At 41.6% G+C, this 27,873-nt stretch overlaps 1 protein-coding gene across 1 annotated transcript; it reads left to right on the top strand.

Moving 5' to 3' along the window:
* On the top strand, nucleotides 1-27,605 carry LOC143555456 (uncharacterized). Its single transcript, XM_077045000.1, has 4 exons — nucleotides 1-11; nucleotides 20,067-23,214; nucleotides 26,224-27,236; nucleotides 27,522-27,605. Exons 2-4 carry the CDS (start codon nucleotides 20,673-20,675, stop codon nucleotides 27,603-27,605), a joined length of 3,639 nt encoding a protein of 1,212 aa, XP_076901115.1. The 5' UTR covers nucleotides 1-11; nucleotides 20,067-20,672.
* The last annotated feature ends 268 nt before the right edge of the window (nucleotides 27,606-27,873 follow it).

Raw genomic sequence — 27,873 nt, 5'->3', positions numbered from 1 at the left:
GGTTATCAGCAGTGTGAAACTGAGATTGGTTTCTTTGAAAACCTGAATTAGTCTGATTTCTGAATTTTGAATGGTTTTCACTTTTACCAGTATTATAATTACCATTAGGCTTAGTCTCAGTTTTGGTATGCCTCACACCTCTGAATCGCTGCTTCAGAGGGCAATCTGCAACTAGGTGCCCTAATTGATTACACTTAAAACAACACCTATGCTCAACTTTCTTTTCAACAGTTGTTTTGGATGTCGAGGCTGTACTACCGCCCGTTCGTCTCACATATGGTGGGACATAAGGGTTTAGCGGAGAACTCTTTTTAGTTGTTTTATCTTTCTCTCCACTATTTGGTAATACAACCTCCTCCTTTGTCTTACCCGACTCGAATGACTTATCCGAATCTGATGAGACCGGACTCGGAACAGAAATTTTAACACTTGACACAGGCGGACTTGTTTCGCCTCTACTAACATCTGGTTCTTTACTAGTTACCTTAATTGGAACTGTCTGAACAACCTCAAAGTCAACAGATTTCTGATTACTAGGATTAAAAGTGTAATTGTGATTATAAGGTGGTGGAACCTCATGATAACCAATTCCTCCCCTCTTAACTGAGGAACCTTGATCACTAACAAGGTGATCAAGAATAGCAGAGGAATTTCTGAACTGCTCAAGTTTTCTATTCAGTTCCACCACTTTCACCTGGTGATCAGCAATCTGTTTTTCTCTTTCAGCTATTAATTTGGTTTTTTCTTCCAAAACTTCATAGCTTAGATCAATCACTTGAATTTTTTCAGCAAGTTTTGCTTTTAGACTTTTAATATCTTTTTCACAAGCTTTTATTTTAACTTTATAGCTATTTTCTCTTGCTTTTGTAAAATGATGATCTTCTTTTAGAGTTTTAAACTCAGCATCCAAACTAACATACTGATCAGTTATAGTTGCTAATTGCTCAGACAAGTTTTCACATTTAGAACAAGTAGGTTTAGAACATACCTCGGAGAGCTGGTCTTTAGCATCAGCCATTAAAGCTTTTTCTTCTCCAGTAGCTTTCTCACTTTCTTCATTTTCCACATTCGCCAAATTTGCCTGTTCAAAGATTTCTTCAGAATGCAGGTTCCAGTTATATTCACCATCTTCTCTGGAAATCATGGCACTATAATCTTTACTACCCCCATTATGCTGTGTAGACTTGCCTTGACCACGTTCTACACGCTCATTTCTGCACTCCTTAGCAAAGTGGCCGTTTTGCTGACAGTTGTAGCATCTTACCTTCGTCTTGTCAAACCCTGGCCTTCCACCGACAAACTTTCTTCCGTTCTTTTTCATAAACCGTTTCACTCTTCTCACGATCATAGCCATCTGCCATTGCAGATCCATTTCTTCCAGATCATCAGCATCAATCTGGTCATAGTCTTCATCCAACATAGCTGGATCAACAATCTTCCCCTGAATGTAGTTCTCATAGGAAGCAATAAAAGAAGCATAGAGAGCAAACTGCTATTCAGCAGATTTGACACTCATAGGCATCTTAGAGTAGTTGTTGCTAGGAATACTTGGAGAGCAACTACTCTTGCTTGCTTGCGGTTTAGATGCACTAGATCCACCTGCTACAAAGCAAACATCACCATTCGTGTTGACTGACACATGCCCCTCATGTGATGAGTTGGCGCCAGACTCTCCCTTCGAGTAGTAGGCAGCTGATTCAGTCTTCGAACCTGAACTAGAGTTGACTTTAGCACCATACATACCTGGATCTTGAACCTGATCCGTAGGTGTCTCCTTTCTAACCATGTTAAGCTCAATGGTTCGGAGCTTGTTAACTGCTGTCTCAAGGTCATAGTCAGCAAAGTCTTTATCTTCTCTCATCAACACAGTATACATCTCCCATTTTGGTGGGAGAGCATCAAGAAGCTTCTCAACAATCTCATCTTCTTTGTATGCAATTGAATAGTTGCTGAGTTCAGTCATCAGATGATAATATCTGGTGATGATATCATCAAGTGATTCATTTTTCAGATACTTGAAGACCGAGAATTGAGTTTTGAGCAATTTGATCTTCGAAGCACGGATTCCCACATTTCCTTCAAACCGGTTCTCAAGAGCTTCCCAAAGCTCTCTTGCTGTCTTGTACTTTCTAAAAGTATGAAGGATCTCTTGTGGAAGAGCCATAGTGATAGCAGCATGAGCCTTGCTCTCGGCCTCATACATCTTTTTCTCTTCTTCTTCCATTTTGCTGTACTTTTTGATCTGATCACGACCTTCGTACTCCTTAGTTGGTGGAATATAACCATCCTGGATGCATACCCACATTTTCGCATCCAGGTACTTGACATATTGTTCGAACCGATCCTTCCAAGCAACGAAGTCGGTTCCTTTAAGCAACTTTGGGGCCTTAGTAGCTGACCCTGCTTCTACTTCCATCTTAACTAACTCTGAGATGTTAATTGACGACATCTTTCTCAAAAACTAAGAAACCCGAAAAAAAAAAAAATTTCTTCTGAAAAGTACTGTAGGCGAAGTTACGGATAACTTCGCTTAAGTCTTAACTTCGCTGAAGAACTTTGCTGATTCTTAACTTCGCTTGAGGTAAGCGAACTTAGGAGGTAGGCGGAGTTGTAGAGAACTTCGCTTGAGTTAGGCGAACTTGAGAAGGTAGGCGAAGTTGTGGATAACTTCGCTTAACCTTATATCTTCGTCGAAACCCTACTAACAGCGACGGCAACTTCGCCTGATGAACACGAAGTTTCTACAGATCTGATTTCCGGGTTTTTCGAGGTTTTTGACGGTGTAAAGGGTTGAATACGATGGTAGGAGGTAAGAATGACACAAAAACACAGAAAACACGTCCCGCGAATAGTCGAAACGGGACTATTTCTACACCCGCGTGAATATCCCGAACCACACAATTGAGCAATAGCTCTGATACCAATTGTAGGTTCCCTGGATGGATCTGCACGGGATATCTCGATCTACACATGTGCGGAATCCCTGCGTAGGTTGTTACGAGCGTAGAACACGAATCAAACAAACACACGATACGAATAAACGAACACACGTTATATTATAACCGAAACACGTGATATAATCACTGAATACAGACTCAATACTCTCTGGTTCTCACGTCTCTCGACTCACACACGTCTGTATACGATTAACTTCAACTACACCAAACAAGCCGTGACCTAGCTTATAAATACACGACAACTTCGCCTGATATGTTCAGGCGAAGTTGTTGCTAACTTCGCTTGACTAACAAGTTCGCCTGATAAGCGAACTTGTCAGTAACTTCGCTTAAACATAAACAAAACTCAATTAACATTACAGACTGGATTACAGACACTAGACTATGAACTACTGACATTATGCACCAACAGAGACTGCTCAAATAATGGAAGAAGAGGACTCGGAGGAAGAAGATCCGGAAGAAGAGGAGGAGATAGAAGAAGATCCAGAGGAGTAATACCCCGACAATCCGAATGAGGTGACGACACCGATGGAAGAATCATATTCTCATCCAAACCCAAGTTATGGTTCTGTTGATCCCTACATGCAATTTCTTCAAGAGCTCAAAGGTATAGCATCATCAAGCTTCCCATCGTATCAAGGTGAGATCCCATCAACTGAAGATCAAGCGATTGAAATCGGGGAGCAAAACGAGGCTGCCGAAGCCTTCTTCAATTATCAATCCGACGTGACTGCATCACCATATCCGGATCCGAAGAACCATTTCGACATTGTCATGATAGGGTACCGTGATCCACCACCCCGCTACAGATATCCCAATGACATTACCCACTCACAGGAGGAGCATCTAGATCGAGCCTTACATGAGACGGATGACCTTCGAAAGAAGATAGCTATTGATGGGAAGAAAAAGAAGAAGATAGGAGAGACGCTTCTTCGAAAATGTAACAAGTTAACCAAGGTTGTGAAGAAATTTATGAAAGATTGAAGAATGTGTGATGAAGAGATGGAGTGTGAAGAGTTTGTGTGTAATATAGCTTGTGTGTAATGTATGTTGTAATAAGGATAGGTATATATATATATCAAGTGAATGATATATATATGAATAAATTTTGTAAAATAAATATATATATCATGATATGATATATATATAATGTGAAATAAATAAATATGTGTGTTTTAAGAAAAGAATTTGTTTAATTTCATATTTAAAGAAAAGATAAAAAAAATAAAAAGATAATGTCTCAATCGAGCAATAATCATGAGGTTTCTCGAAAAGAAGTCGACAAAAGAAAAGAGAAAAAGAAAGAGAAAGAACCTGAAAATAAACAAGATGAAATAATCCCCGATAAGTATATGAATCAAATTCAACGAATGATCAAAGATGCGGTTAGAGAAGAATCCGATGCTAGATCCCAATCTAGGAAATCTAGAAAATCGCAATCTGTTAACCCTTCTCAAAAATCTATCTCTAAACCTCGTTCTAGACCATCTCATCTAGAAGAAAGTGTTCATGAATGGAATGCCGATGGTGGAATCTGTCGAGAGTTTAAGAAATTAAAGATTGGAGGATGTTCGTTCAAGGATTTCAAGTACTATGGACCAAAGGAATTCATGGTGACAAAGGAGCCATCACAACCGTGAGGTGGCTTGAAGAAATGGAGATGATTGTAATAACAAACAAATGTTCCGATCAAGAGAAGATTCAATATTCTGCCCTCATGTTCAAAGGAGAACCTTGGAATGGTGGAAGGAGTTTGCTGTTCCCCGAAGTTCGGGCAACATTCCACCAACGTATCAACCAAGAAGGAGTTTGCTGTTCCCCGACATCATGGTGATTAGTATTGGAAAGCGTGTCGACGCGTGGTGAAAGTTTTGGTGTTAATCAAAAGGTGAATACGCCCCAACTTTTACAAACTTGTTTTCAAACGAGTCAACGTGTTATACGAAAAACATTACATGAGACTAGGTGTCTCTATAACATTTATAAACAAGAGTATAAATACTGGCCTCAGGCTATCGTGTACGTTTGTTTGGATCCTTACATATGTGGTGGGCACATCACACCTGGTCACAATTACGCTCGCCTGCGGGGAGTATGACCTTGTGTATACGTATAGGCACTCAACTAGTCGAACGCTGCGGTGTTTGCTGGGGGAACCGAGTATAGAGACTTGAATTTATGAATTGTGTTATTTTAACTTAATTATTCCTTAGCCACGTTGGGCCGAGACCTACGTAGTCTCGAGGGGTGATTAAGTAAAGGAAATATTTTTAGCGTCAGCATATTCACCAGCATTCGTTGCTGACGTATTTTCTTACATTTTGCAGGTGATCAAGGTTAACACTTGGATTGACGAAGTGCAAGAATCCGATGGCTCGGATATTTTTGTTAAATATAATATAATGTAAATGGTGGTTTATTTTGTAAAACTTAAACAAGTAATCTTTTAAACTACATATACGGGAACTTCTAAATCCCGTCTTTTGTATGTAAATATTACATTTTAAATCCATAAGTTTTAAAGACTTCCACTATTAAAACGTAACTCTGATTTAATTTCAATTGTGGTACCAACATATGTGTCATACACCTAGGCCGTGGTTTGGGGTGTGACAAAAAACATACCGTTATGACATCGTTTACCACTTGAGCTTGATTTGCATTCATCATGAAAGCTCGCCCTTGATTTTCATGGTTGACTTGAGATTGCTTGTTGGGGAGGTGGAGGTGGTGCGTGTATGGCTTGGATGGGTTAGATGAGTGGTGCTGATGTATATACAAATATACATCTTTTTAGCATCAAATAATCTCTAAAAACTGCAACTTCTACCGTATAATATAGTTAAAATAACTACTTATCATGTTAAAATGTATTTTCAGGTGAATCCAAGCCTCAAACGAAGAAACAAATGAAAAAACAAAGAAAAACCAAAGAAAACAGCAAAACATGGTGTTATGCTTCAGGAAACATGGGGCTGTGCTTTCAGAAAACACGGGGCTGTGCTTTTGGGAAACACGGGGCTATGCTTTTGGAAGCACGGGGCCGTACTTCTGGTCACTTTTCAAAAAAGACATAAAAATCTACGAGAAAAGACAAAATAGTGAACAGCTGGACACGGGGCCGTGCTTTTGGAAACACGGGGCCGTGCTTACCTCTCAGAAACGACAAAAAAGAATTAGCACATGTCACTAAAAAGCACGGGGGCGTGCCTCTGGAAGCACGGGGCCGTGCCTACCTTCCAGAAACGACAAAATAAATCTGGCACATGTCATAAAAATACACGGGGCCGTGCGTCACACTCCAGATTGCCTATAAATAGTGGCTAATGTTGCACTCATTTGGTGTGCCTTGAAAATATTTCTATCCGATTCTCTCTTATAAAAACACACTAACACTCACATAGAAGGTTTAGTGAAGAGTTTGAAGGCTTGGAGGTCATCACCATTAACCATCATCATCAACCATCATCAACATTATTAAGAAGGAAGATTCATCTACATTTGGTTAGATCATTCCAAGTTTAATCATGTATTTGTTATCATCATTCATCTTAATGTTTATCATCATGCTCGTTATGAGCTAAACTCCTTTTACCATCTAAAATCTATGAAGAAGCTTTGTTTTACTTGATAATTATATAAAACATGTGGTGTAGTCTAGTAAAGTACATGGTTATATTACAATTATCTTTTGATGAGAAATGTTTCACCATCTTAAATCACTAATTCAAAGTTGGTGGTTGCCAATTCTATTGGCAATCGTTCATGATCGATTCATGTTCTTGAAAGATAGAAATACTTTGATACATTATCGAAACATGGATCCTTATATTGTACTTAGAAATGATGAGATATAAGTTATGGTGTATTTTTCTAAACCTTGGTAATCCGAAAATGGCTTTGCTTAGGATATCAAATTAGTTAAAGAAACCATATGTTAATGGAATGTGTAATTATAACCTACATAAATCAACCAAGGGGAGTTGTGTGATGAACTACAACCACCTGAAGTTGTTAGAATTGGTATTTGAGAAATCGAAGTCAATCCTAATCTTTCTACTTTACAAAACTACTTGCCAACTTAAATTGACATCATTGAGATGGTATGACATTAGGAAATGGTGGACTTTAAAATGCGCATACCATCTCCTTAGTGCCAAAGATGCTCACTTAAGGTTTAAGGAGCTATCTATCATATATTGCTACGACAAGTTTATCACATGTCTACATATTAATTATCAGTGCTAAAATAGAGTGGATTCTTGATCTTAGATGGTAACATTCGCATAATTGAACAACTCGTTAAGAATCTCTTGTCTTGGTCACCTATATATTATATATAAGTATTTATATTTTATAAAAAGTTCAAAAAAAAATTAACCCCAAAATGATTAAAATCTCCGATTGAAGTAAAACAACGATTTATTATTAGAAACCTTTGTGTCCACGGATCGATACTTGGTTCTTACCAATACTATTCTACATATACGATAAGTACACTTGCCTATTTTGTGTGTGTTTAGTCTTTGTAGAAATCACTTTTATAAATTTAAAACACGATCTTGTGCAAAAGCAAATCATTCCATCCATCATATTTTATACTACTACACGCGCACACGCATCAAGTTTTTGGCGCCGTTGCCGGGGACACGGTACGTTTCTAAGAACGATCCAAGTTTTAATTTAATCATTTTCTATAATTGTACAAAGTTTTAACTTCTTTTTTATTTTGTTTTACCTTTATTTTTTTAAATACTACAATATATAATTTTACGGCTAGCCTACTTTTTGCCTTTATTTACCTAACATTATTTTAAGCTTAATTAATTTAGACCTTAGTTTAGTTTTAAAATACCTTAGCCTAACTTATAGTTTAATTTAGACTAACTTTAGCTAACTTTTACTTTAGTGTTCCTTTTGATTTAGTCCCATGTATGTCCTCTACTTTTGAGCCTGAGCTTGTTTCTCCAATTTCTGAACCGGAACGACTCTTCCGTCGACGAGCACGTAAACGGACAGCAGAAACCGCTGAAGCAATCAAAGAAGAATCAGTAGACGCCACCACATCAGGAGAAAATCAAACCGAAGAAATGATGGCGGCCTAGAACAATGAGCCGAACATGAGCTAGTATGCCAAGCCATCCCTCGAAGGCTATGGCAATGGAGTGGCTCCACCCGAAATTACCGAAAATTTCGAAATCAAATCAAGCACCATTCATATGGTGGAAAATTCAGTTCAATTTCATGGTCTCCTCGACGAAGACCCTCTTTCTCACATATCTCGATTCCTACGAATCTGTGGAACCTTTAAAATCCAAAACTGTTCAGAAGATCAAATCAAGCTTAAACTCTTTCCTTTCTCTCTAAGGGGCCAAGACCTAGAATGGATAGAATCTCTTTCCTCCTGTTCCATTACCACTTGGGACCAGATGGTTGAACAGTTTCTCCTCAAATATTTTCCGCTCGATAAAACTGCCAAATACCAAGCCAGCATTACCGGATTCCGGACCAGTGATGATGAATCGTTACACGCAGCATGGGAAAGATACAAAAGTCTTCTAAGAAGATGTCCAAATCATGGACTGAGCGTATGGTTACAAGTACAAACTTTCTTTGACGCACAATCCAGTCAAAACAAACAGGCCATCGACCAGATCGCTGGTGGAGACCTGGGATCCAAATCACCTAACGAAGCATTTGAAGTTCTGGAGAAGGCCGCTAAGAAGAGTTTCGATTACAAACCACCAAGATCTACACATACCCATAAAGGAATACACCACGTTTATTCCAACACTCTTGTCACAGCACAGCTTGAAGCCCTTTCTAAAAAATTCGAACAACTTCAAGCTGAGCTATCAAAAACCAGACTCACCTGTGACACGTGTGGAGAAAATCATAAGACTAGTGACTGCAAACAAGTCATCATGGCCATGGAAGAAGTCGATTTCATCGCTCGACAGAACAACGCTTTCAGCAACAACTACAATTCAGGATGGAGAAACCACCCGAATTTCAGCTGGAAAGACGGAAGCAACACTTAACCCTTACCCGAGTTCGAAAAAAGACCGATGAATCAATCCTTCCAGCCTAAACCTCAATTCCAAGATCAAAGTTCCAATAACCATCAAAACCCGAGCTACTCAAAGATCGAAGAGATGTTAATCCAACTCATAACCAAAACAAATGAAGCAGAGAAGAAGGCCGACTCAAGAGCTGTTGATATCAGCGGAGTATTGTTAAAACATGAAGCCGACCTCAAAAGTCAACAAGCATCATTGCGGTATCTAGAAACTCAGATCGAACAGATTTCCCGACAATTGTCAGAAAGATCACCCGACGCTCTTCCAGGCAACACTATAACAAACCCAAATGCAGCAGCCAACGTTGTTACATTAAGAAGTGGCACAACCACTGTTGCCTCACCAACTTTAGAACCAGTTATGGAAAAGGAATCCCCTGAGAAAATGCAGGAAAGACTGATCCCGACAGGCACCGTACAACCTAAGGAACCAGTCCGAACTTATGTTCCACCTATTCCATACCCTGGACGGCTGAAACAGGAGAGATTGGAAGCTCAGTACGGGAAGTTCTTAGAATCTTCAAACAACTCCACATCAACATACCTTTCGTCGAAGCCATTGCTAAAATGCCGAACTATGCAAAGTTTCTCAAAGAAGTGCTGGCCAACAAAAGGAAGCTGGAGGAGATCTCGCATGTCACCTTGAGTAAAGAATGTTCAGCTGTCCTCCAAAGCAAGCTACCACAAAAAATGACCGATCCAGGGAGTTTTACTATCCCTTGTCTCATAGGAAATTTGTCTGTTATTAATGCCCTGGCTGACCTAGGAGCTAGTATTAATTTAATGCCTTATGCGGTTTTTGCAAAACTAGGGATAGGAGAACCAAAGCCCACCCGCATGAGCATTCAGTTAGCTGATCGATCTGTTAAATATCCTCGGGGTATTGTTGAAAACATGCTTGTCAAAATAGACTAGTTTGTTTTCCCATTAGATTTTGTGATTCTAGACATGGAGGAAGACAAAAGTGTACCTCTGATTTTAGGAAGACCCTTTTAGCCACCGCAAAGGCTATAATTGATGTTTGCACCGGCAAACTCACTCTCAGGGTCAATGACGAGGCAATCACTTTTGACATAGGAAAATCTATGCAATATCCTCAACATCACGATGACACATTATACTGTGTCGACATAATCGATTCTATTGTGAGTTTCTATGTGTGAAAATATTCCATTAATACCTCATTAGAAACGCAAATCTTAACTGACACTATTACCAAACCCAATTTAGAAAATAATAATCTCAATACTGTCAATAACTATTAGGATACATCAGAAATAGTATATGATATCACTGAATGTAATGAAAAATCAAAACCATCAATTGAAGAACACCAGCCTTAGAGTTAAAAGAATTACCAAAACATCTCGAATACGCCTTTCTAGAAAAAGACTCCCAACTTCCAGTAATTATTTCATCTCACCTTTCTCAAAAAAGAGAAAGACGAACTTCTTAAGGTTCTCAAAAACCATAAGAAGGCTATCGCATGGAAGATCATAGATATCAAGGGCATCAGTCCCTCCTTTTGTACTCACAAAATCCTCATGGAAGAAGAATACAAACCCGTGGTCCAACATCAAAGACGTCTCAATCCCAACATGCAAGATGTTGTGAAGAATGAAGTAATCAAGCTGCTTGATGCCGGATTAATCTACCCAATCTCGGATTCACCTTGGGTAAGTCCAGTTCAAGTAGTACCCAAGAAAGGAGGAACGACGGTCGTAATGAACGAGAAGGACGAGTTGATACCAATGAGAACCATCACAGGCTGGCGAGTTTGCATTGATTACCGGAAGCTTAATGACGCCACAAGAAAAGATCATTTCCCACTTCCATTCATCGACCAAATGCTTGAGCGATTATCTGGGAAAATGTTCTACTGTTTTCTTGATGGATTCTCTGGATACTTTCAAATTCCCATCGCTCCTGAGGATCAGGAGAAAACCACCTTTACATGTCCGTATGGAACCTTCGCCTACTGAAGAATGCCATTTGGATTATGTAATGCTCCAGCCACCTTCCAACGTTGCATGGTGGCCATCTTTCATGAAATGATCGAGCACTCTATGGAAGTTTTCATGGACGACTTCTCAGTCTTTGGAGACTCCTTTGATCATTGTCTGAAAAACTTAGACAAAATGTTGGCTAGGTGTGAAGAAGTAAACTTAGTACTCAACTAGGAAAAATGCCATTTTATGGTCAAAGAAGGCATCGTTCTAGGTCACAAGATACCCCAAGCAGGACTAGAAGTTGATAGGGCCAAAATAGAAACCATATCCAAACATCCACCACCAACTTCTGTCAGAGCCATTAGAAGTTTTCTAGGACACGCAGGCTTCTACCGCCGCTTCATAAAAGACTTCTCCAAAATTGCTAGACCTATGACCAAACTTCTGGAGAAAGACGCACCATTCGTCTTCTCTGAAGAATGTGTTGAATCATTCAACATATTAAAAGACAAACTTGTCAACGCACCAATCATGATTACATCCGATTGGACCCTTCAATTCGAAATCATGTGCGATGCAAGTGACTTTACAGTTGGAGCCGTACTCGGACAACGCAATGAAAAACACTTTCACCCAATTTACCATGCCAGTAAAACTCTTAACGATGCACAAGAAAATTACACCACAACGGAAAAAGAGTTACTAGCAGTAGTCTTTGCTTTTGAAAAATTTAGATCCTACCTAGTTCTTTCCAAAACCATAGTTTACACCGATCATGCCGCAATACGGTACCTATTCAACAAACAAGATGCCAAACCCAGACTCATCCGATGGATCCTACTAATCCAAGAATTTGACATCGAGGTTAAAGACAAGAAGGGAGCAGAAAATGTAGCCGCAGACCATCTTTCACGTTTAGAATGTCCAACTCCCGAAGAACTTCATGAAGAAATTATCAATGATAATTTCCCACATGAAGTCCTCATGCACATTCAAGAAGTCATAGAAGAAAAAGACGAAAGTCCTTGGTATGCCGACTTCGCAAACTACTTAGCTTGCGGGATCCTTAGAAAAGGACTTACCCATCAACAGCGGAAGAAATTCTTCTCCGATCTTAATTTTTACTTCTGGGAAGATCCATACGTATTTAGAATAGGTGCGGATCAAGTCATTCGTAGGTGCGTAGCAGGCAAGGAGGCCTTAGACATTCTCAAACACTGCCATGAAGGACCAACAGGTGGACACCATGGTACCGCCACCACGGTCAGGAAAGTGTTTGATGCAGGATTTTTCTGGCCCACTATATACAAAGATACACATTCTTTGATACAAGCATGCGATGCTTGTCAAAGAGCCGAGAACATCTCATCGAAAAATGAGATGGCTCAAAATGGCATTCAAATTTGTGAAACCTTTGATGTATGGGGGATAGATTTCATGGGGCCATTTCCTAACTCATTCGGAAATAAATACATTTTTGTAGCAGTCGACTACGTATCTAAATGGGTAGAAGCACAAGCTCTTCCCACTAACGATGCTCGAGTAGTTGTACGATTTCTAAAAAAGTTATTCTCAAGATTCGGTACTCCGAAAGCCCTAATCAGTGACAGAGGTACTCACTTCTGTAACACCCTGATGGACAAGGTCTTAGAACGGTATGGGGTTCACCACCGACTGGCAACACCATATCACCCTCAGACCAGTGGGCAGGTAGAAGTCTCAAATCGAGGAATTAAGAGAATTTTGGAAAGAAGTGTGGGGATAAATCGCAAAAATTGGGCAGAAAAGTTAGATGACGCATTGTGGGCCCTCAGGACGACCTACAAAACTCCCATAGGAACGACACCCTTCAAGCTCGTTTACGGGAAGGCATGTCATCTACCAGTAGAGTTGAAACACAAAGCCTACTGGGCCCTCAAAGCAGTAAATTTTGATCTAACATCCGCTGGAGCAAACTGGGAAGATAAAATTCGTGAGCTCGAGGAACTTAGAACATTGGCCTACGAAAATTCCTGGTCCTACAAAGAAAAGACTAAACGCATACACGACGCTCATTTAAAAGGAAACAAAAAATTTCAAACTGGAGATCGTGTACTGTTATACAACGCTCGTCTACGTCTTTTCCCAGAAAAACTGAAATCCCGGTGGATAGGTCCATACGTAGTTGAATCAGTTTTTGACTATGGGACAATCGAAATTTCAAATTCAAACGGCCAAAAGATCAAGGTAAATGGACATAGATTAAAGCCATACATCGACGGTCCACTTAAAGAAGTGTTGGAGGTATTAACCCTCCAATCTTTTTAAATAAGAAATTAAGGAAACAAGGTCTGGCCTAGACCTTCGCAAAAGTAGGCCTTGTAAATATTTATATTAAAAAAAATTATATAAAATTTTAGAAAACCATGGGGGCGTGCTCTCATAAGAACGGTCCCGTGCCCAAAAATGCGGGCTGGCATCTACGCTGCAAAAATCTCAGTCAGACTGGTTTGTAACAGAACTGTCAGAACAAAAAACACGAGGGCGTGCTTCTAAAAGCACGGTACCGTGCTCGGTTTCCTGTTGGTTATAAAAGGCACCTTGTGTCATTGCATCTCTTGCACAAACCAAAACCAAAACCAAAAACCTCTGAAAATTCAGCATGCCAACTGAGATGAATGAAGCAATTCTCGTTTCCCGACATCCGAGAAACGATGCCCGCCATGTTTCCAAAACCGAGCTTCTCTTGAAACTTCAAGAACTCGTGAAAGAACTCACCGAAATGAATCTTTTTGCGGAGATGCGTCTTGTGCAACTCACCGAATCAATGGAAAACATGAAAATGGAACTCCGAGACATCAACGAGCAACTCCAGTTTCAAGTTCTCGGTATCACGTATTTTCCACCACCAGGACCATTTGGAGGAGGAGAGCCTTTCGGGGAACTCTAGGAAACTTAACTTTCTGTTTTCATGTGTAAAACAAGTGCATTAAGCACAATGTGTTAGGACTTCAGGCTTAACCCGATTCTTTTCTTTTCTTAGGAAACCCGGGCTTATCCCGTAATTGTTCTAGGATCTTTATTTAATGAAAAGTAATTTTTAGATGACCAAACTTCCAAATTATCACAATAAACGTCATTCTAAAAATTCCGGATCTTGAATCGTGTTGAAAAATTAAAAGGAAATTCACTGTGACAAAAAGCACGGGTCGTTCTTTCCTAAGCACAAGGCCGTGGTCATCCCAGAATCTTGAGCATGATACGCGCTGACTCCGTACAACTCTCTGAATCAGAAACATTTATTCCTCTAGCAGCACGGGGCCGTGCTTCTAAAGACACGGTGCCGTGTTCAACTTTCCAGTATCTATATAATGCATGCATAAATTCATTATTCCATTCACACCAAACTACCTAAATGGAAGGAAAACAGGTTGAATGGAGGCCAGTGAAGAAGGGGAAACAACATGAATCTTCCTTCCTTGAGGAGGAAATCATGAGACTCCAACGCATCGTAAGAGATCAAGTTGAGAGCAACATGCAAACCGAGGCTCGAGTAGTCGAGTTAATTAACAAAGTCGACCTGCTTAGGTTCGCGAATTTCCATGTTGTGGATGGCCTCCACAAAGATGTGACTTCCAAACTTAACTTTCTCAACCGAGAAATCGTTACGCTCAACAAAAATCTTGACGAACTTTTGGAAGCCAAACAAGCACCACCACGCATCCAGGACTTGTTCGGGAGTGGTGGCCGTTGAAGTTCTGACTTTGTTTCGTGTTTAAGTTGTTCCTGCTAGTACTATGTGTTAAGACCCGAGAATTGTTGTTGTACTTTTCATTTCATCTATCTTTAATTATGTCTTTAGTTTTTATGTTTTAATGAAATCTAAGAATTTTAATTACCATGTTAAAATAACCAGAAAATAAAAACCCAGTTAAAAACAAACCAGCTCGACAAATAAACAAAATAAACAAAACAGTACTGTCTGCACTAAGCAGCACGGTACCGTGCTTCTAGAAGCACGAGGCCGTGTTTTTGGTCACAGAGCAGTTACGAGTTTTTAACTTAATAAAATAACTTTCTCCAACCACCAATCCTAATATCACTGCATTCTGAACCGAAAACCGCCGACCTTCAATTATTTTGCGAATTTCTTCACCAAATTTTCGATTCTAAACCTAAGGTATGTTAATTTAACACTTACATAATCCAAATTCGTCACTTTAGGTTTAGTTTAACCCTAAAATCGCTCAAATCGACCAAATCGGGTCAAAACCCAAAGAGGATATGGGTTAATTTGCTTGCATTTGATGAACAGATTGTTGAATATTTGATGGTTAGGGTTTAATTGAAAGAAACAATTCGGGTTTTGGGTATTAGCATAAATACCCGACACACCATTAAACCCAATTGATATAATCGGTTAGAAACGAGGGTTCGAGTCTGAGTAAGTTAGAAATCGATATTAAAAACACGAGCCTTGCTTAAAACAACACGAGTCGTGGTCAACCAAAAAGTCAAACATCAAAAGGAAACTGAACTAGAAGCAGCAACACGGGGCCGTGCTTCTGAAAGCACGCCACCGTGCTTTGCTCTCTGTTTCAGCAGTTTGAAAATTTTTCACGAATTTGGACTAAATTAAGTGTAAATTGCAGATGGCCGAGTATGGAGACGAAGTTAATGCATGCCTAGTCTTCGGAAATCACAAGACAAAGGACCGACTAAAAAACGAAAGACTAACTTATCTCAACAACAGATATCCAGAAGCCCACTTCCATGAATGCGAAGAAACCCTCAAACACGTCAACCAATGGGACCGCTATCAGAACATTGTGAAGGGACCTTGGAGACGGGTTTTTAGCCAAACGGGGGGTTCAGTGACAGAACTTACAAAGGAGTTCCTAGCCTCATTCAACATGAAGAAGAAAAAGTTTGACATGTGGGATACCAAGGCAATCGAGTTCCGATGTGGGGGTGTTTGGCATACAACTTCTGTCACCCAACTAGGAGTTGATTTGGGTATTTACACGGCCGAGGAAACTGACACAGACATCTGGTTCGAGGCTAAAACAACATTTACAGATGAGGGTGATGATGACGAAGCAGAAGCAGGTGCCATAAGGGAAGATGCTTGGGAACAGTTGAGTTATGGAACAACAAGGTATAGACCAAGCGTTTCAAAAAGCACAGCACTGCGTTACCCACTCATGAGGTACATCCACCGTTTGCTGAGTCATACCGTCACAGCTAGAGGATAGAGTGAAGGGGTTGTCAACCTGAAAGATCTTTGGGCATTGTACTGCATGAAAAACGAAATACCATGCAATATCACTATGCTATTTTGCAAACTTTTCATGTCAAATGCTACTGCCCGAGGAAATTCCCCGATCTTCGGTGGTCCCTGGATCTACAACCTCCACAAGGCCTATGGTGCAGACACAGAAGGAACTCCAAGCCCAAATACGATAGCTCTCAACCTTGATTACTGTGAAAGCATGCATATGGTTCAGCAAATCAGCCCGGGTGTGTGGAGATTTTGTGATAAGAACAACCAAGTTTGGGACCCAGAAGACCCGTCAGAGATGATGATACAGGATGTGCATGAGAGACGAAAATCACCACCCAGACAACACCGCCACCGAACTTACCATCAGAGAGGGGGCCCATCATCATCAGGGGCCGGCCCCAGTTCGTCACACGATAGTCGATACTCTTTCGAGGGTATATATGGACTTATTGATCAATTCTCAGCTAACACTACTGCCTAATTTAATAGGATTACAGAGCAGATGGTTGCCTCAGATGCACAGCGAGCAGCCGAATATGCAAAGACGAGGCGAGAGATTGATCGTTTGGGCTATCGCATGGATAGGAAGTGGGGACCGTTTGACCCGGACACAGGTAACTGATGACTGGCGGCACTGGTAGGTAGTATTTTATGAACTTATTATGTGTGTTTTGAACAATTTACTTTTCGTCGTACTTGTTTATTTGTTTTTATGTTGGTTTGGATACTATTAATGGTCGGTTAATTTGTATATGTTTTAGTTTGTCTATTGTTTAGTTTTAACTGTGTATTCTAGAACTATCGATACTTCATACGTGTATTATTGGATTTCAGGTCACAGGCGATAAAGTACTCAATTTGGACCTATTGTAGCACGGAATGAAGACCCGGGATGTCCATCACGTGAAACGAGAAGTTTAATGATTTTTGCTGGTGAGGAGACCCATCGCGATACGTGATGGGCTCCCTTGAAGACCCATAGCGTATCGCTATGGGGTTAAAAATAAACTTTGACTTTCTGGTCCATCGCGATACGCGATGGACCATTGAAGACCTCATCGCGTATCGCGATGGGGGGTGCAGACGGGAATTTTAGGTTTATATGTTATTTTTCATTCTAAAGAACCCTAACTCCGTTTGGACGAACCATATGCGATTCCAGCAGCTCCAAGAGGCGATTTCCACCATTATAGCTTGTGTCAAGACCTTCCACATGATCTATATCATCCGTATCGAAGATTTGATGATGTCTAGGCTCGGCTAATCTCCTAGAATCGCACCCGGGATGTATAGTTTGTAACCTTTTACAGTTTTTTCTCATGTGATTAAGAACACTTGTGTATTGTTATTGATGATTGATATATGATTATTAATGTTTAGTATTTCTGTGTGTTCGGTCAGTTTAGGTTTACGTTGGTCTGAACGATCTGTTACCAGTTTCTAGATAATTAGTCATATAACTGTTTGGTTAGATTGAATACGATAAAACGTACAATTACCCTTAACTGAGTCACACTGGCAAGGACTGTTTGATAACCAGTAATGTGTGTAAAGTAATTGTTGACGTCTAAGGTTTTGTCTGGTTGATCAGTTTTCAGTTAATCGTTAATAATAAATCTGTTAGGTTGCATGAGATACTGTTTGGTTGCTTACATGAATTCCCGGGTGTGGTTTGCTTTGTTAACTGCTTAATACTTGTTTACTTGTTCATTGCTTAGTTCCCTTAATTTAAACTATTGCTTGTGTGATCAGTACTAAATCCGTTTACTTCATAATATTAAACCTGTTACACGAATTGCATTGACCACATACTCCTTGTGATACGATACCCTACTTGCTCTAACTATTTAGAATAATTAGATTTTTGATTGACTCAAACGACGGTCATCAAAATGGCGCTGTTGCCGGGGAGTTAGTGCGCTTTTTGTTTTTCGTGTTATTTGATTTTCGTGTTTTATTTAATTTTCAGTTTATAGTTTAAATTTTATTTTACTTTATTTTTTTGTATTTTTCCATTTTACGCGGGTTGTGTTAGTTGTGCAGATTACAGGTTTATGCTCACCCGCATTCGGGCCGACGGTCTCCGTTAGTCTACGAGCCCGAAATTGAGAGGTTAGCTTGGCAGAACCGAGTGCAAAAAAGAAACTCAGAAATGGAAGAACAGAACCAGAACCAGAACCAAAACGAAAACCAAAACCAGAACAATAACCAAAACCAAGATCCACTTCCACAAACCAACATGTTTCACCCAGAAAACATACCCGACCCACCAAACTTCAATAACCAGAATAACCAAAACAACTCAGCTCGTGCTTCCATAACCCGAAATCAAAACCGAAACCGAAACCTTAACCGAAACCTAAACCTCACCTTGACCAATCCGGACCATCCGCTCCAAACAACAACCCAAACCGTCGAGTTAGGATAAATATTGATGATGTTCGATCGAGTGTTCCGACTGAAGATGAGGATGAGGGTGAAGAGAATAATGGGAACGAGGGTTTTCGGGCAGCTGATGATGAGGTTGATCGATGGGTTAGGAGAAATCGGGAGGTTGAACCCGAGAACGAGGTTGGTGAACCGGAAATTGAGGGTGAAAATAATTATGAAGATGAAGTGGAAGAGCCGGTAATTCGAAGACGAGATGAACCCGCTAACAGACACTGAAGGGATCGAGAAAGGGTAAATCGGGCGGAGCGGCCCGGAAGAGTTCGTGGTATTCCGGTTAACCGGGGCGGTATGGGAAACCCCGAGGGGCAGAGGAGAAATTACATAGCCCCGGCTCATGGTGCTAACAGTCGGTTTAGACTGGCTATTTCAGACGGAGCATCCCCGTTGGTCCCACAGGAACGAGTGCCGGGACAACAAACTTTCAAGTCTCGGCCATCTTACATCAAATTTCGTTCCTCATTTCAACGGGATGGCTTCAGAAGACCCGTATTCACACTTAGCCGATTTTTCGGCGATTTGCGGGTATATTGGTGATGGTACATTCGATCAGGATGAAGTCCAGTTGCGGTTATTCCAGTTCTCGTTAAAAGACAAAGCGAAACTGTGGTTTAACTCGTTACCAACATACAGTATCAGAAACTGGGCTGAGATGCAACAACTCTTCCTAAACGAGTTTTATTCACAGTCGAAGACTACCGAGGCCCGTTCAGACATTCGTCACTTTTCACAGTTACTGGGTGAGTTATTCCATGAAGCTTTTAGCAGGTATAAAGATATGATCAGAAAATGCCCACATCACCAAATCGAACTGTGGGAACTGGTAAAGTTCTTTGTTGATGGTTTGACATACGAGAACCGAAAGCATCTTAAGGCCTCGTGTAATAGTCAGTTGTTGAATGGGCCTGAGGAAGATGATTGGGAATATTTAGAGTTCATGTGTGAAGATTCCAAGGCAGAAGCAGCAGCTGAAAGACGAAGACGGGGTAATTCATCCAGATCGGTTAAGTCGGTCACGAGTGAGTCTGAAAGAATTGCTGAGTTAGAACGTGAACTGGTTGGGTACAGAAAGGGTAAGAAGAAAGAAGTCGGGAAAGTTGGAATAAAATTCCCTGTTTCTGAAGATCGTGGTGAACTCGGGCACAAAGCAGAAAATTGCCCCGAGTTTTAAGATGACGAGGAGGATGATACTGAGGAAGTCAGTTATGCTTATGGGGATTCCAAAGGCAAAGGTTCAATTCAAACACATATCACCCGGGCCTGAGGAACCACCAGAATTTTCGTTACGGGAACGCGTCTTCTCAGTTGAACCCGAACTTTCAGGGATCGAGTTAGAACAGATCGCAGGGTATTTACCGCCAGAGCGGTTATCAGCAGGGCTCGGGTAATCAGAATCGGGGGTATAACAGAGATGGTAACCGGGGGGAAAATACTTCGGGTAATCAGTATCAGCAGAAACGGTCCTCGGGTAATTCGGACGAGTCAGTACACTTGAAGTTGGATGCGTTATTGAAAGCTATGACTGATCAAAAGGTTGAGACAAAACAACAGTTCGAGTTACGGGATAAATCGTCAGAGGTAATGATGAAGCAAATTGGTCAGCTCGCTTCAGACATGGCGAAATTACAAAAGAATGCAGGCCAACTTCCGAGCGACACCACAGTCAACCCGAATCATCACAGTTCCAGTTCGAAAAAGCACGTCAATCAGGTAAGTATTTTACGTAATGGTAAGAAGTATGATAATAAGGTTGGGGTCCACCACCTTTGGTTGATGGGGTGGTGGAAGAGATTGACGAAAATCTCGTCAGTGATGACGAGCCGGAACCGATAGAATTAAATAAACCTAACAAGAGTGAAACTAAAAATAATAAATCGGTTCCGAAGGATGACACCAACAATTCTAAGGATAAGGAAACGGTGAAAACTGTTCCATATCCCGATGCTTTGTTGGCGCCATCAAAGGCGAAGATGGCATCAAAACGAGGCCCGCAACAAGAAGAAATGTGGGAAACGTTTAAACAAGTCAAAATTAACATTCCTCTTTTAGATGCCATAAAAAAAATTCCTGCCTATGCTAAGTATTTAAAAGAGTTGTGCACACAGAAAAGGAGTCATAAGATTCCTAAACAGATTGATTTTACCGACAATGTGAGTGCAATTTTTTCGGGTGCTCTTCTACCCAAGCTACAAGATCCGGGAACGCCCATTATACCCATTCAAGTGGGTGATTTTAAAATGACTCGGGAGCTTCTAGATCTTGGAGCTAGCATCAGTATTCTCCCAGGCAGTTTATACGACCAGTACGATTTTGGCCCGCTTCGTGCGGCTGCCACCACTGTTGTCTTGGCTGACCAGACACCGAAAATGCCCCGAGGAATATTGACTGACGTTATTGTCAAAGTGGAAGACTTTTACTTTCCAGTTGACTTTTTAGTCCTCGATTATGTTTTGGGTGAGAGGACTAAACAGCCTAAGGTTATCCTCGGTAGACCATTTTTGGCTACCGCAAATGCCAACATTAATTGTAGAAATGGTACTGTTGACATGGCATTCGGTAACCGTAAGCTGAGAATTAATGTTTTCACACGTGGAGATAACTCTCCGGTCGATGACGAGTGCTTTATGGCCGATGTCATTGACGAGTGCATTCCGCTATACGACTCTGTCGTTAGTTCGGATGGCACAGCGGAGACGTGTTTTTTGTTTGACAGGTTACAGGTGGAAACAGACAAGTTGCTGGAAGATGAGGAAAGACAGATGGAGATCGCAGCTGTGCGAGGAGACCGTCCACCATGGTCAGTTCAGGTGGAACCGCTTCCTGAGAAGATTGATACCTGGTTGAAACCGTCAATGTTGGAAGCACCGAAAGTCGAGCTGAAAGAGCTCCCAAAGCATTTAAAATATGCTTTTCTTGGTAAGGATAATACATTGCCTATTATTATAGCTTCTAACTTATCTGTTGAACAGGAAAATGCTTTGATGGAGGTGCTGGTTGCGAATAAAGAAGCAATCGGGTGGACGATAGCGGATTTGAAGGGAATCAGTCCCTCAATTGTGATGCACAAAATTTTAACAGATCCGGCTATCAAACCCGCGCACGATGCTCAGCGGAGGTTGAACCTGAACATGAGGGAAGTAGTGAAGAAGGAGGTGCTGAAATGGTTAGATGCTGGCATTATCTTTGCCATCTCAGACATCACATGGGTGAGCCCAACACAGACAGTACCGAAAAACGCGGGCATCCAAGTCGTCAAGGACGACTCAGGTAACGAGGTCGCCACCCGGCCGGTAACCGGGTGGCGCATTTGTATTGATTATCGTAAACTGAATACGGCAACATCAAAAGATCATTTTCCGCTTCCGTTTATCGATCAAATTGTCGAAAAGCTATCTGGTCAAAAATTTTATTGCTTTTTAGACGGGTATTCCGGGTATAACCAGATAGCTATTCATCCTGAAGATCAGGAAAAGACCACGTTTACGTGCCAGTATGGCACCTTCGCATTTAGGCGAATGCCATTCGGGTTACGTAACGCCACCGCCACCTTTCAGAGGTGCATGATGAGTATCTTCTCAGATATGGTGGGGGAGTCTTTGGAAATTTTCATGGATGATTTTTCGATTTTCGGCACATCTTTCGAGTCATGTTTAAACCAACTCGAAAGAGTTTTAAAAAGATGTGTCGAAACGAACTTGGTTCTTAGTTGGGAGAAGAGCCATTTCATGCTCCAAGAGGGAATTGTATTGGGCCATGTTGTTTCGAGTCGAGGGATCGAGGTGGACCGGGCTAAGGTTCAAGTTATTTCCACTTTACCTCATCCCACCAATGTCAAAGGCATTAGATCATTTCTGGGGCATGCCTGGTTTTACAGACGGTTTATTAAGGGTTTTAGTGATATTACCAAACCCTTATGTAATTTATTGCTTAAGGATGCCCCGTTTGACTTTAATGATGAATGTGCTAAGGCCTTTGACATTTTGAAATTGAAATTAGTTGAAGCCCCGATCTTGCAATCACCCGATTGGAGTTTACCTATTGAAATAATGTGTGATGCAAGTGATTATGTGGTCGAGGCTGTTTTGGGTCAACGGGTTGACAAGAAACCTGTTGCTATATACTATGCAAGTAAAACCCTCTCGGATACTCAATTAAATTATACCACAACCGAGAAGGAGTTACTAGCAGTAGTATATGCTCTAGATAAATTCCGGTCTTATATTTGGGGTAGTAAAGTTATTATATATTCTGACCATTCTGCTGTCATGTACCTCATGGATAAAAAAGATGCAAAACCGAGGCTTATCAGATGGGTTTTGCTGTTGCAAGAATTTGATCTAGAGATTCGGGACAAGAAAGGGAGTGAAAATGTTGTTTCATATCACTTGTCCCGAATTATAGTGGAAAATGAGAATTCAGATGGGCCCATTAACGAGTCCTTCCCGGATGAACATATCCTGGCAGTTTCACAAAACCCTTGGTTTGCTCATATTGTTAACTTTAAAGTTGCAAGTGATTTACCAGAGCATTGGCCAAGGAGAAAGAAGAAACAGTTGATGTCCTAAGCTAAACAGTACATCTGGGACGATCCGGATTTGTTTAAAATTGGTGCAGATCAGATGATCAGACGATGCATACCCGAGGAGGATGTCAGATCATTTTTGGAACACGCGCGTTCTTCTGCGTGTGGTGGTCATTTTAGTGGCCAGAAATCGAAAAGTTTTAACGAGTGGTTTCTTTTGGCCTTCATTGTTTAAGGATGCTCACTAGTTCGCGACACACTGTTTAAAGTGTCAACAACTCGGGAGTATTTCTAAGCGGGACGAGATGCCCTTGAACCCGATCCTAGTTTTTGACATTTTTGATGTTTGGGGGATCGATTTCATGGGCCCGTTTCCAAGCTCGCACGGTAATTTGTATATCCTAGTGGCCGTCGATTACGTTTCTAAATGGGTTAAAGCGATAGCCACTAGGACGAATGATCACATAGTCGTATATTTTTTCGAGATTTGGAGTCCCCCGAACCATCATAAGTGATGGGGGGTCTCATTTTAAGTATTTTAAATTCGGGAAATTGCTTAAACGATATGGTGTTGATCATAGGATTGCAACTCCTTACCATCCACAAACGAGTGGACAAGTTGAGGCTTCCAATAGGCAAATTAAACAGATTTTACATAAAACTGTTCGGAAGGACCGAAAGGATTGGTCAACTAAGTTGACCGATGCTTTATGGGCCTACCGAACCGCTTATAAAACGCCAATTGGAACCACTCCTTATAGACTTGTGTATGGAAAGGATTGTCATTTACCGGTTGAAATTGCACAAAGAGCGTTTTGGGCTACTAAACAGGTCAATATGGATTATGATGATGCAGGTAAAGCGAGAAAATTGGCTTTGTGCGAGATCGAGGAGTTGAGAGACGAGGCATACGATTGCGCGTCCACTTACAAGGCGAAAATGAAGAAAGTTCATGATGCTAACATCCGGTTGAAGAATTTTGAAGTTGGTCAACGAGTATGGTTGTACAACACAAGGATGAAGCTCTTCCCGGGTAAATTGTAAAGTAAGTGGACGGGCCCGTATTTGATTGTAAGGGTTGGAAATCATGGTCAGTACGAGATTGAAGACTTTGATGATCATTTGAGGCAAGTGGTAAATGGCTATAGACTGAAGCCATATTTGGAGATGAATGACATACACGAGCTGGATAAGGAATCGTTGAATTTTATTGTAACTTCACCGGTTTATGAAGATAATTGAGTTCGAAGCATTGTCGAGCTGTAGACTTTAAATTCAGCGCTTACGGGAGGCAACCCGGGGTTTGTAAGTGTCTGTCCAGTTTTGTTTTATTTTATTGAGTCATGTACTAAGTGTCGTCTCGAGTTTGTGCAGTAAACGCTTAGTGTGGGGAAGTTCGTTGAAGATTCAGAAAATAGAAAAGTTTGGTAAGAATTGTTTATGCACACGTATTCCAGGTATGTAACAGTATTTTGAGTTTTGTGCGTGTCTAGGGTGATGTCGGGATGCCAAAAAGCTGCATTTTTATAAAATTTTTGAGTCTGTCAGAGAATCCATCGCGCTACGCGATGGGCTTCGTATTACCTCCATCGCGTATTGCGATGAAGGGTGGCACATCCTGGCATATGACGTCATCGCGATACGCGATGACGCCACATAACGCCCCATCGCGTATTGCGATGGGGTCAAACCCTAATTAAAAGAGATTTGGGCTGCGTATCGCGATGGACGCCAATTGACCCGAACCCGTTTCTGATATATATACCCTCTTCTTCTTTCTTTCTTTCTTCCCCGTCTTCTCCCTTCCCCGTCTTCTCTTTCTTTCCGGCGAACCATACACAACCAACCACCACCACCACCGTCACTACACCACCACTACCAGTCACCATCACCATCCGAACACCACCACCCCGCCGCTACCTTTATCATCACCACCTCCGTCCTCCACCACCGTCCTCATCCACAATCACCTCCCTGCTACCACCACTCACCCCCACAATCCACCACAACCACAACTGTCACCTTCCATCTCCGACCACTGTCACCACCACCTCCTTATCACCGCAACCTCCTCACCACCACCGCCGCTACCCACCCTCATCCACCCAGTAACCACCACCACCACCGTTCAATCTTCACTGCCGCTGTTCCGACAACCACCAAACCCAGCCACTGCTGTTTTAGTTCCGCTATTATTATTATTCTGTTTGACTTTTAGTCGGTTTATTGAGTTGTCGAGTAAGTAGTTTAATCATTTTGCGGGTTGGTTGGGTTTACAATATCGGGTTACGGGATTGAGTTTGATGTTAGGCTTACAAATTTGTTAATTTGTTAATTTGCTATAAAAGTTGTCGGATGGGTTAAGACTGTTGTTCGGTTTGGTTATTAGGTTGGGTAATCAAAATTGTTGGATTTTGTGGTTATCGGGTAGTTCGGGTTGGTTGTTCGGGTTGATTAATCGAGATTGTTCAATGTGACGAGTCGGGTTTTGATGTTCACGTTTAAAAATCATTATTTTATTATGAAACTAATGATAGTGTTTGTTCGATATTTAACGGTTTATTTGAACGTATTTTTAAAATATTTTATTAATACTTCAAAACCCTACTCGACATATTACTTGTGTGTTTTGCACGTTTTTCGACAAAGTTGGTCAGTTTGTGTCAAGTATGTCAGTTTGTCTTTTGTTTTGTTTGGTTGGGTTGGGTGTGGTTAATCGAGTTGTGTCGAGTCACGATTTTTTTTTTGTTTTATTAATCGAATCTCGGGGCTACCTTGGTAGTTTGAATTGTTAATTGATTACCCGCCCGTACTCAATCTCCATTCGGGCGGGTTAATCTGGTTTTTAGATATACGCACAGGGTGTCCCAGAATTTTTCGTCTTTATTTATTTTTATTTTAATATTATTTAATTATGTGCGACAACCGCGACCGAAATGCTATACGGTTGTCACCACATTAACCGTTGACATATCTAACTTACATGCTTGATTTTGCAGATATGTCTGAGCCATCATCGTCTTCGAGGCGCAAGAGACAGAGGACTGGGCCCCGCATCATACGTTACGATAGTGACGAGATGCCGATTATCGAGGGCGTTGAGCGAGCGGATATCGTGGGCGATGGACACCGCACGCCTCATCAGGTGCTTAGATTTTATGATCCGTTCGAGGAGTACACCAGGCACACGCGGATGAGAGGTATGCAGCTTTTACTTATGAGAACGTTTGATTGGGTTTTATTAGGTACTTTGGGGGCAGATACCACTATCCAGGGATTGATGTCGGATCGGTGGCGGGCGGTACTCGAGTGTGACTCGATTTCATATGTCGAGCTTACACGCGAGTTTTGCTCGACATTCTCATACACCGCCCCCGATTTCGACGAGCCGCATGCCGTGTCGTTCTCACTCGGACGACATGTGTATGAGATGTCGGTCCCTGATTTTGCTGTCGCGACAGGCTTCTACACGCGGGAGGATGTTCAGACCTCCGCGTTTTTACAGAGCTTCCGCGGATACACGACACATCAGCAGCAGGGTCGACCGTTTTGGCTCACTGAACCTGATCTGGCTCAGTTTTGGGGGCAGATCGCGAACGGGGCACATTCAATTTCTGTGGTAGCATCCGCTATCAAGAACCCTGTTCACCGATACTTACAACGCATCGTTGCTTACACTATCGCTAGTCGTCATTCGGGTCGCGATAAGTGTAGCAACTTCGATTTGTTGTGCCTCCTTTCCATGATTAACAGCAGGGAGGCCAACATCACGATGCTGCTCCTTACATCGTTCGCACGAGTCCAGAGTATACATGGTGCATCGGCACAGTTAGCATTGGGGCCGTACATTACCAGGATTGCAGAGACATTGGGCGTATTTGATAGATATCCGACAGATTACTTCACTCTGGGACCGGCTACACAGCCGTTTCCGTTGGCAGATACTCAGAGGATAGGGATATGTACTTATGACAATCCACCGGTGCTCATCCCGGTCCGACAGGGACCACAGGTACCACCACCAGAGGGTACTGCAGCTGACGTGGCCATGCAGCGGGGGATTCCGACTCATCGTCAGCACATTCGGGTCCCGCGCATCGAGCGGCCTCAGTAGCAACATCCACTGAGACAGGCTTCGGCATCATCATCTTCATAGCCGCATCAGCCAGTCACGCTACAGATGTTATATCAGCGGCAGTCGGAGATTCAGCAGGAGCAGCGGGCACAGCGAGAGGAGACACGGGCCCAAAGGGCTCGTTATGATGAATACTTTCGATTGTTATTTACTACCTTGCAGGTACCGCTCCCAGACTCTTTGACTATTATAGAGGAGCAGCCTGTGGACCCGCAGGACGAGGCACCTGATGATCCACCAGCATAGTAGCGTTTTAGTTACCCCTTTTTTTCACTTTATTTAGTTTTTATTAATTATCATGGTCTGTATTATATTATATTATATTTTGAGAGATCATGTTTGGGTAACTGGTTGGGCTTATATGTTTATATATCTTTTGATTGCTACTGTGTTTGAGTTTAGTTGTATATTTTGTTGTAATTGAACTTTGTGGGTGTAGTTCGCTATAAACCCTCACGAGACCCCACTTGTCCTCCCGGGCTACCAGGGGGTTTACAGGGCTTGTTGCATACGC

The sequence above is a fragment of the Bidens hawaiensis genome, unplaced genomic scaffold (genome assembly GCF_021521415.1).
Source record: "Bidens hawaiensis isolate Kalapana, Puna unplaced genomic scaffold, B.hawaiensis_p1.1 tig00018132_1, whole genome shotgun sequence".
NCBI classification, from domain to species: Eukaryota; Viridiplantae; Streptophyta; class Magnoliopsida; order Asterales; family Asteraceae; genus Bidens; species Bidens hawaiensis.
This window is presented reverse-complemented; position numbering and strand designations above follow the sequence as displayed.

What these genes read in the sequence shown, in the direction of transcription:
- LOC143555456 (XM_077045000.1), top strand. Translation starts at nt 20,673, where the DNA reads ATGGCATCAAAACGAGGCCCGCAACAAGAAGAAATGTGGGAAACGTTT. An exon ending in TGTTAACTTTAAAGTTGCAA is followed by an intron (nt 23,215 to 26,223) that starts GTGATTTACCAG and finishes TTGATTTTGCAG; the next exon opens with ATATGTCTGAGCCATCATCG. An exon ending in CGGTCCGACAGGGACCACAG is followed by an intron (nt 27,237 to 27,521) that starts GTACCACCACCA and finishes ACTACCTTGCAG; the next exon opens with GTACCGCTCCCAGACTCTTT.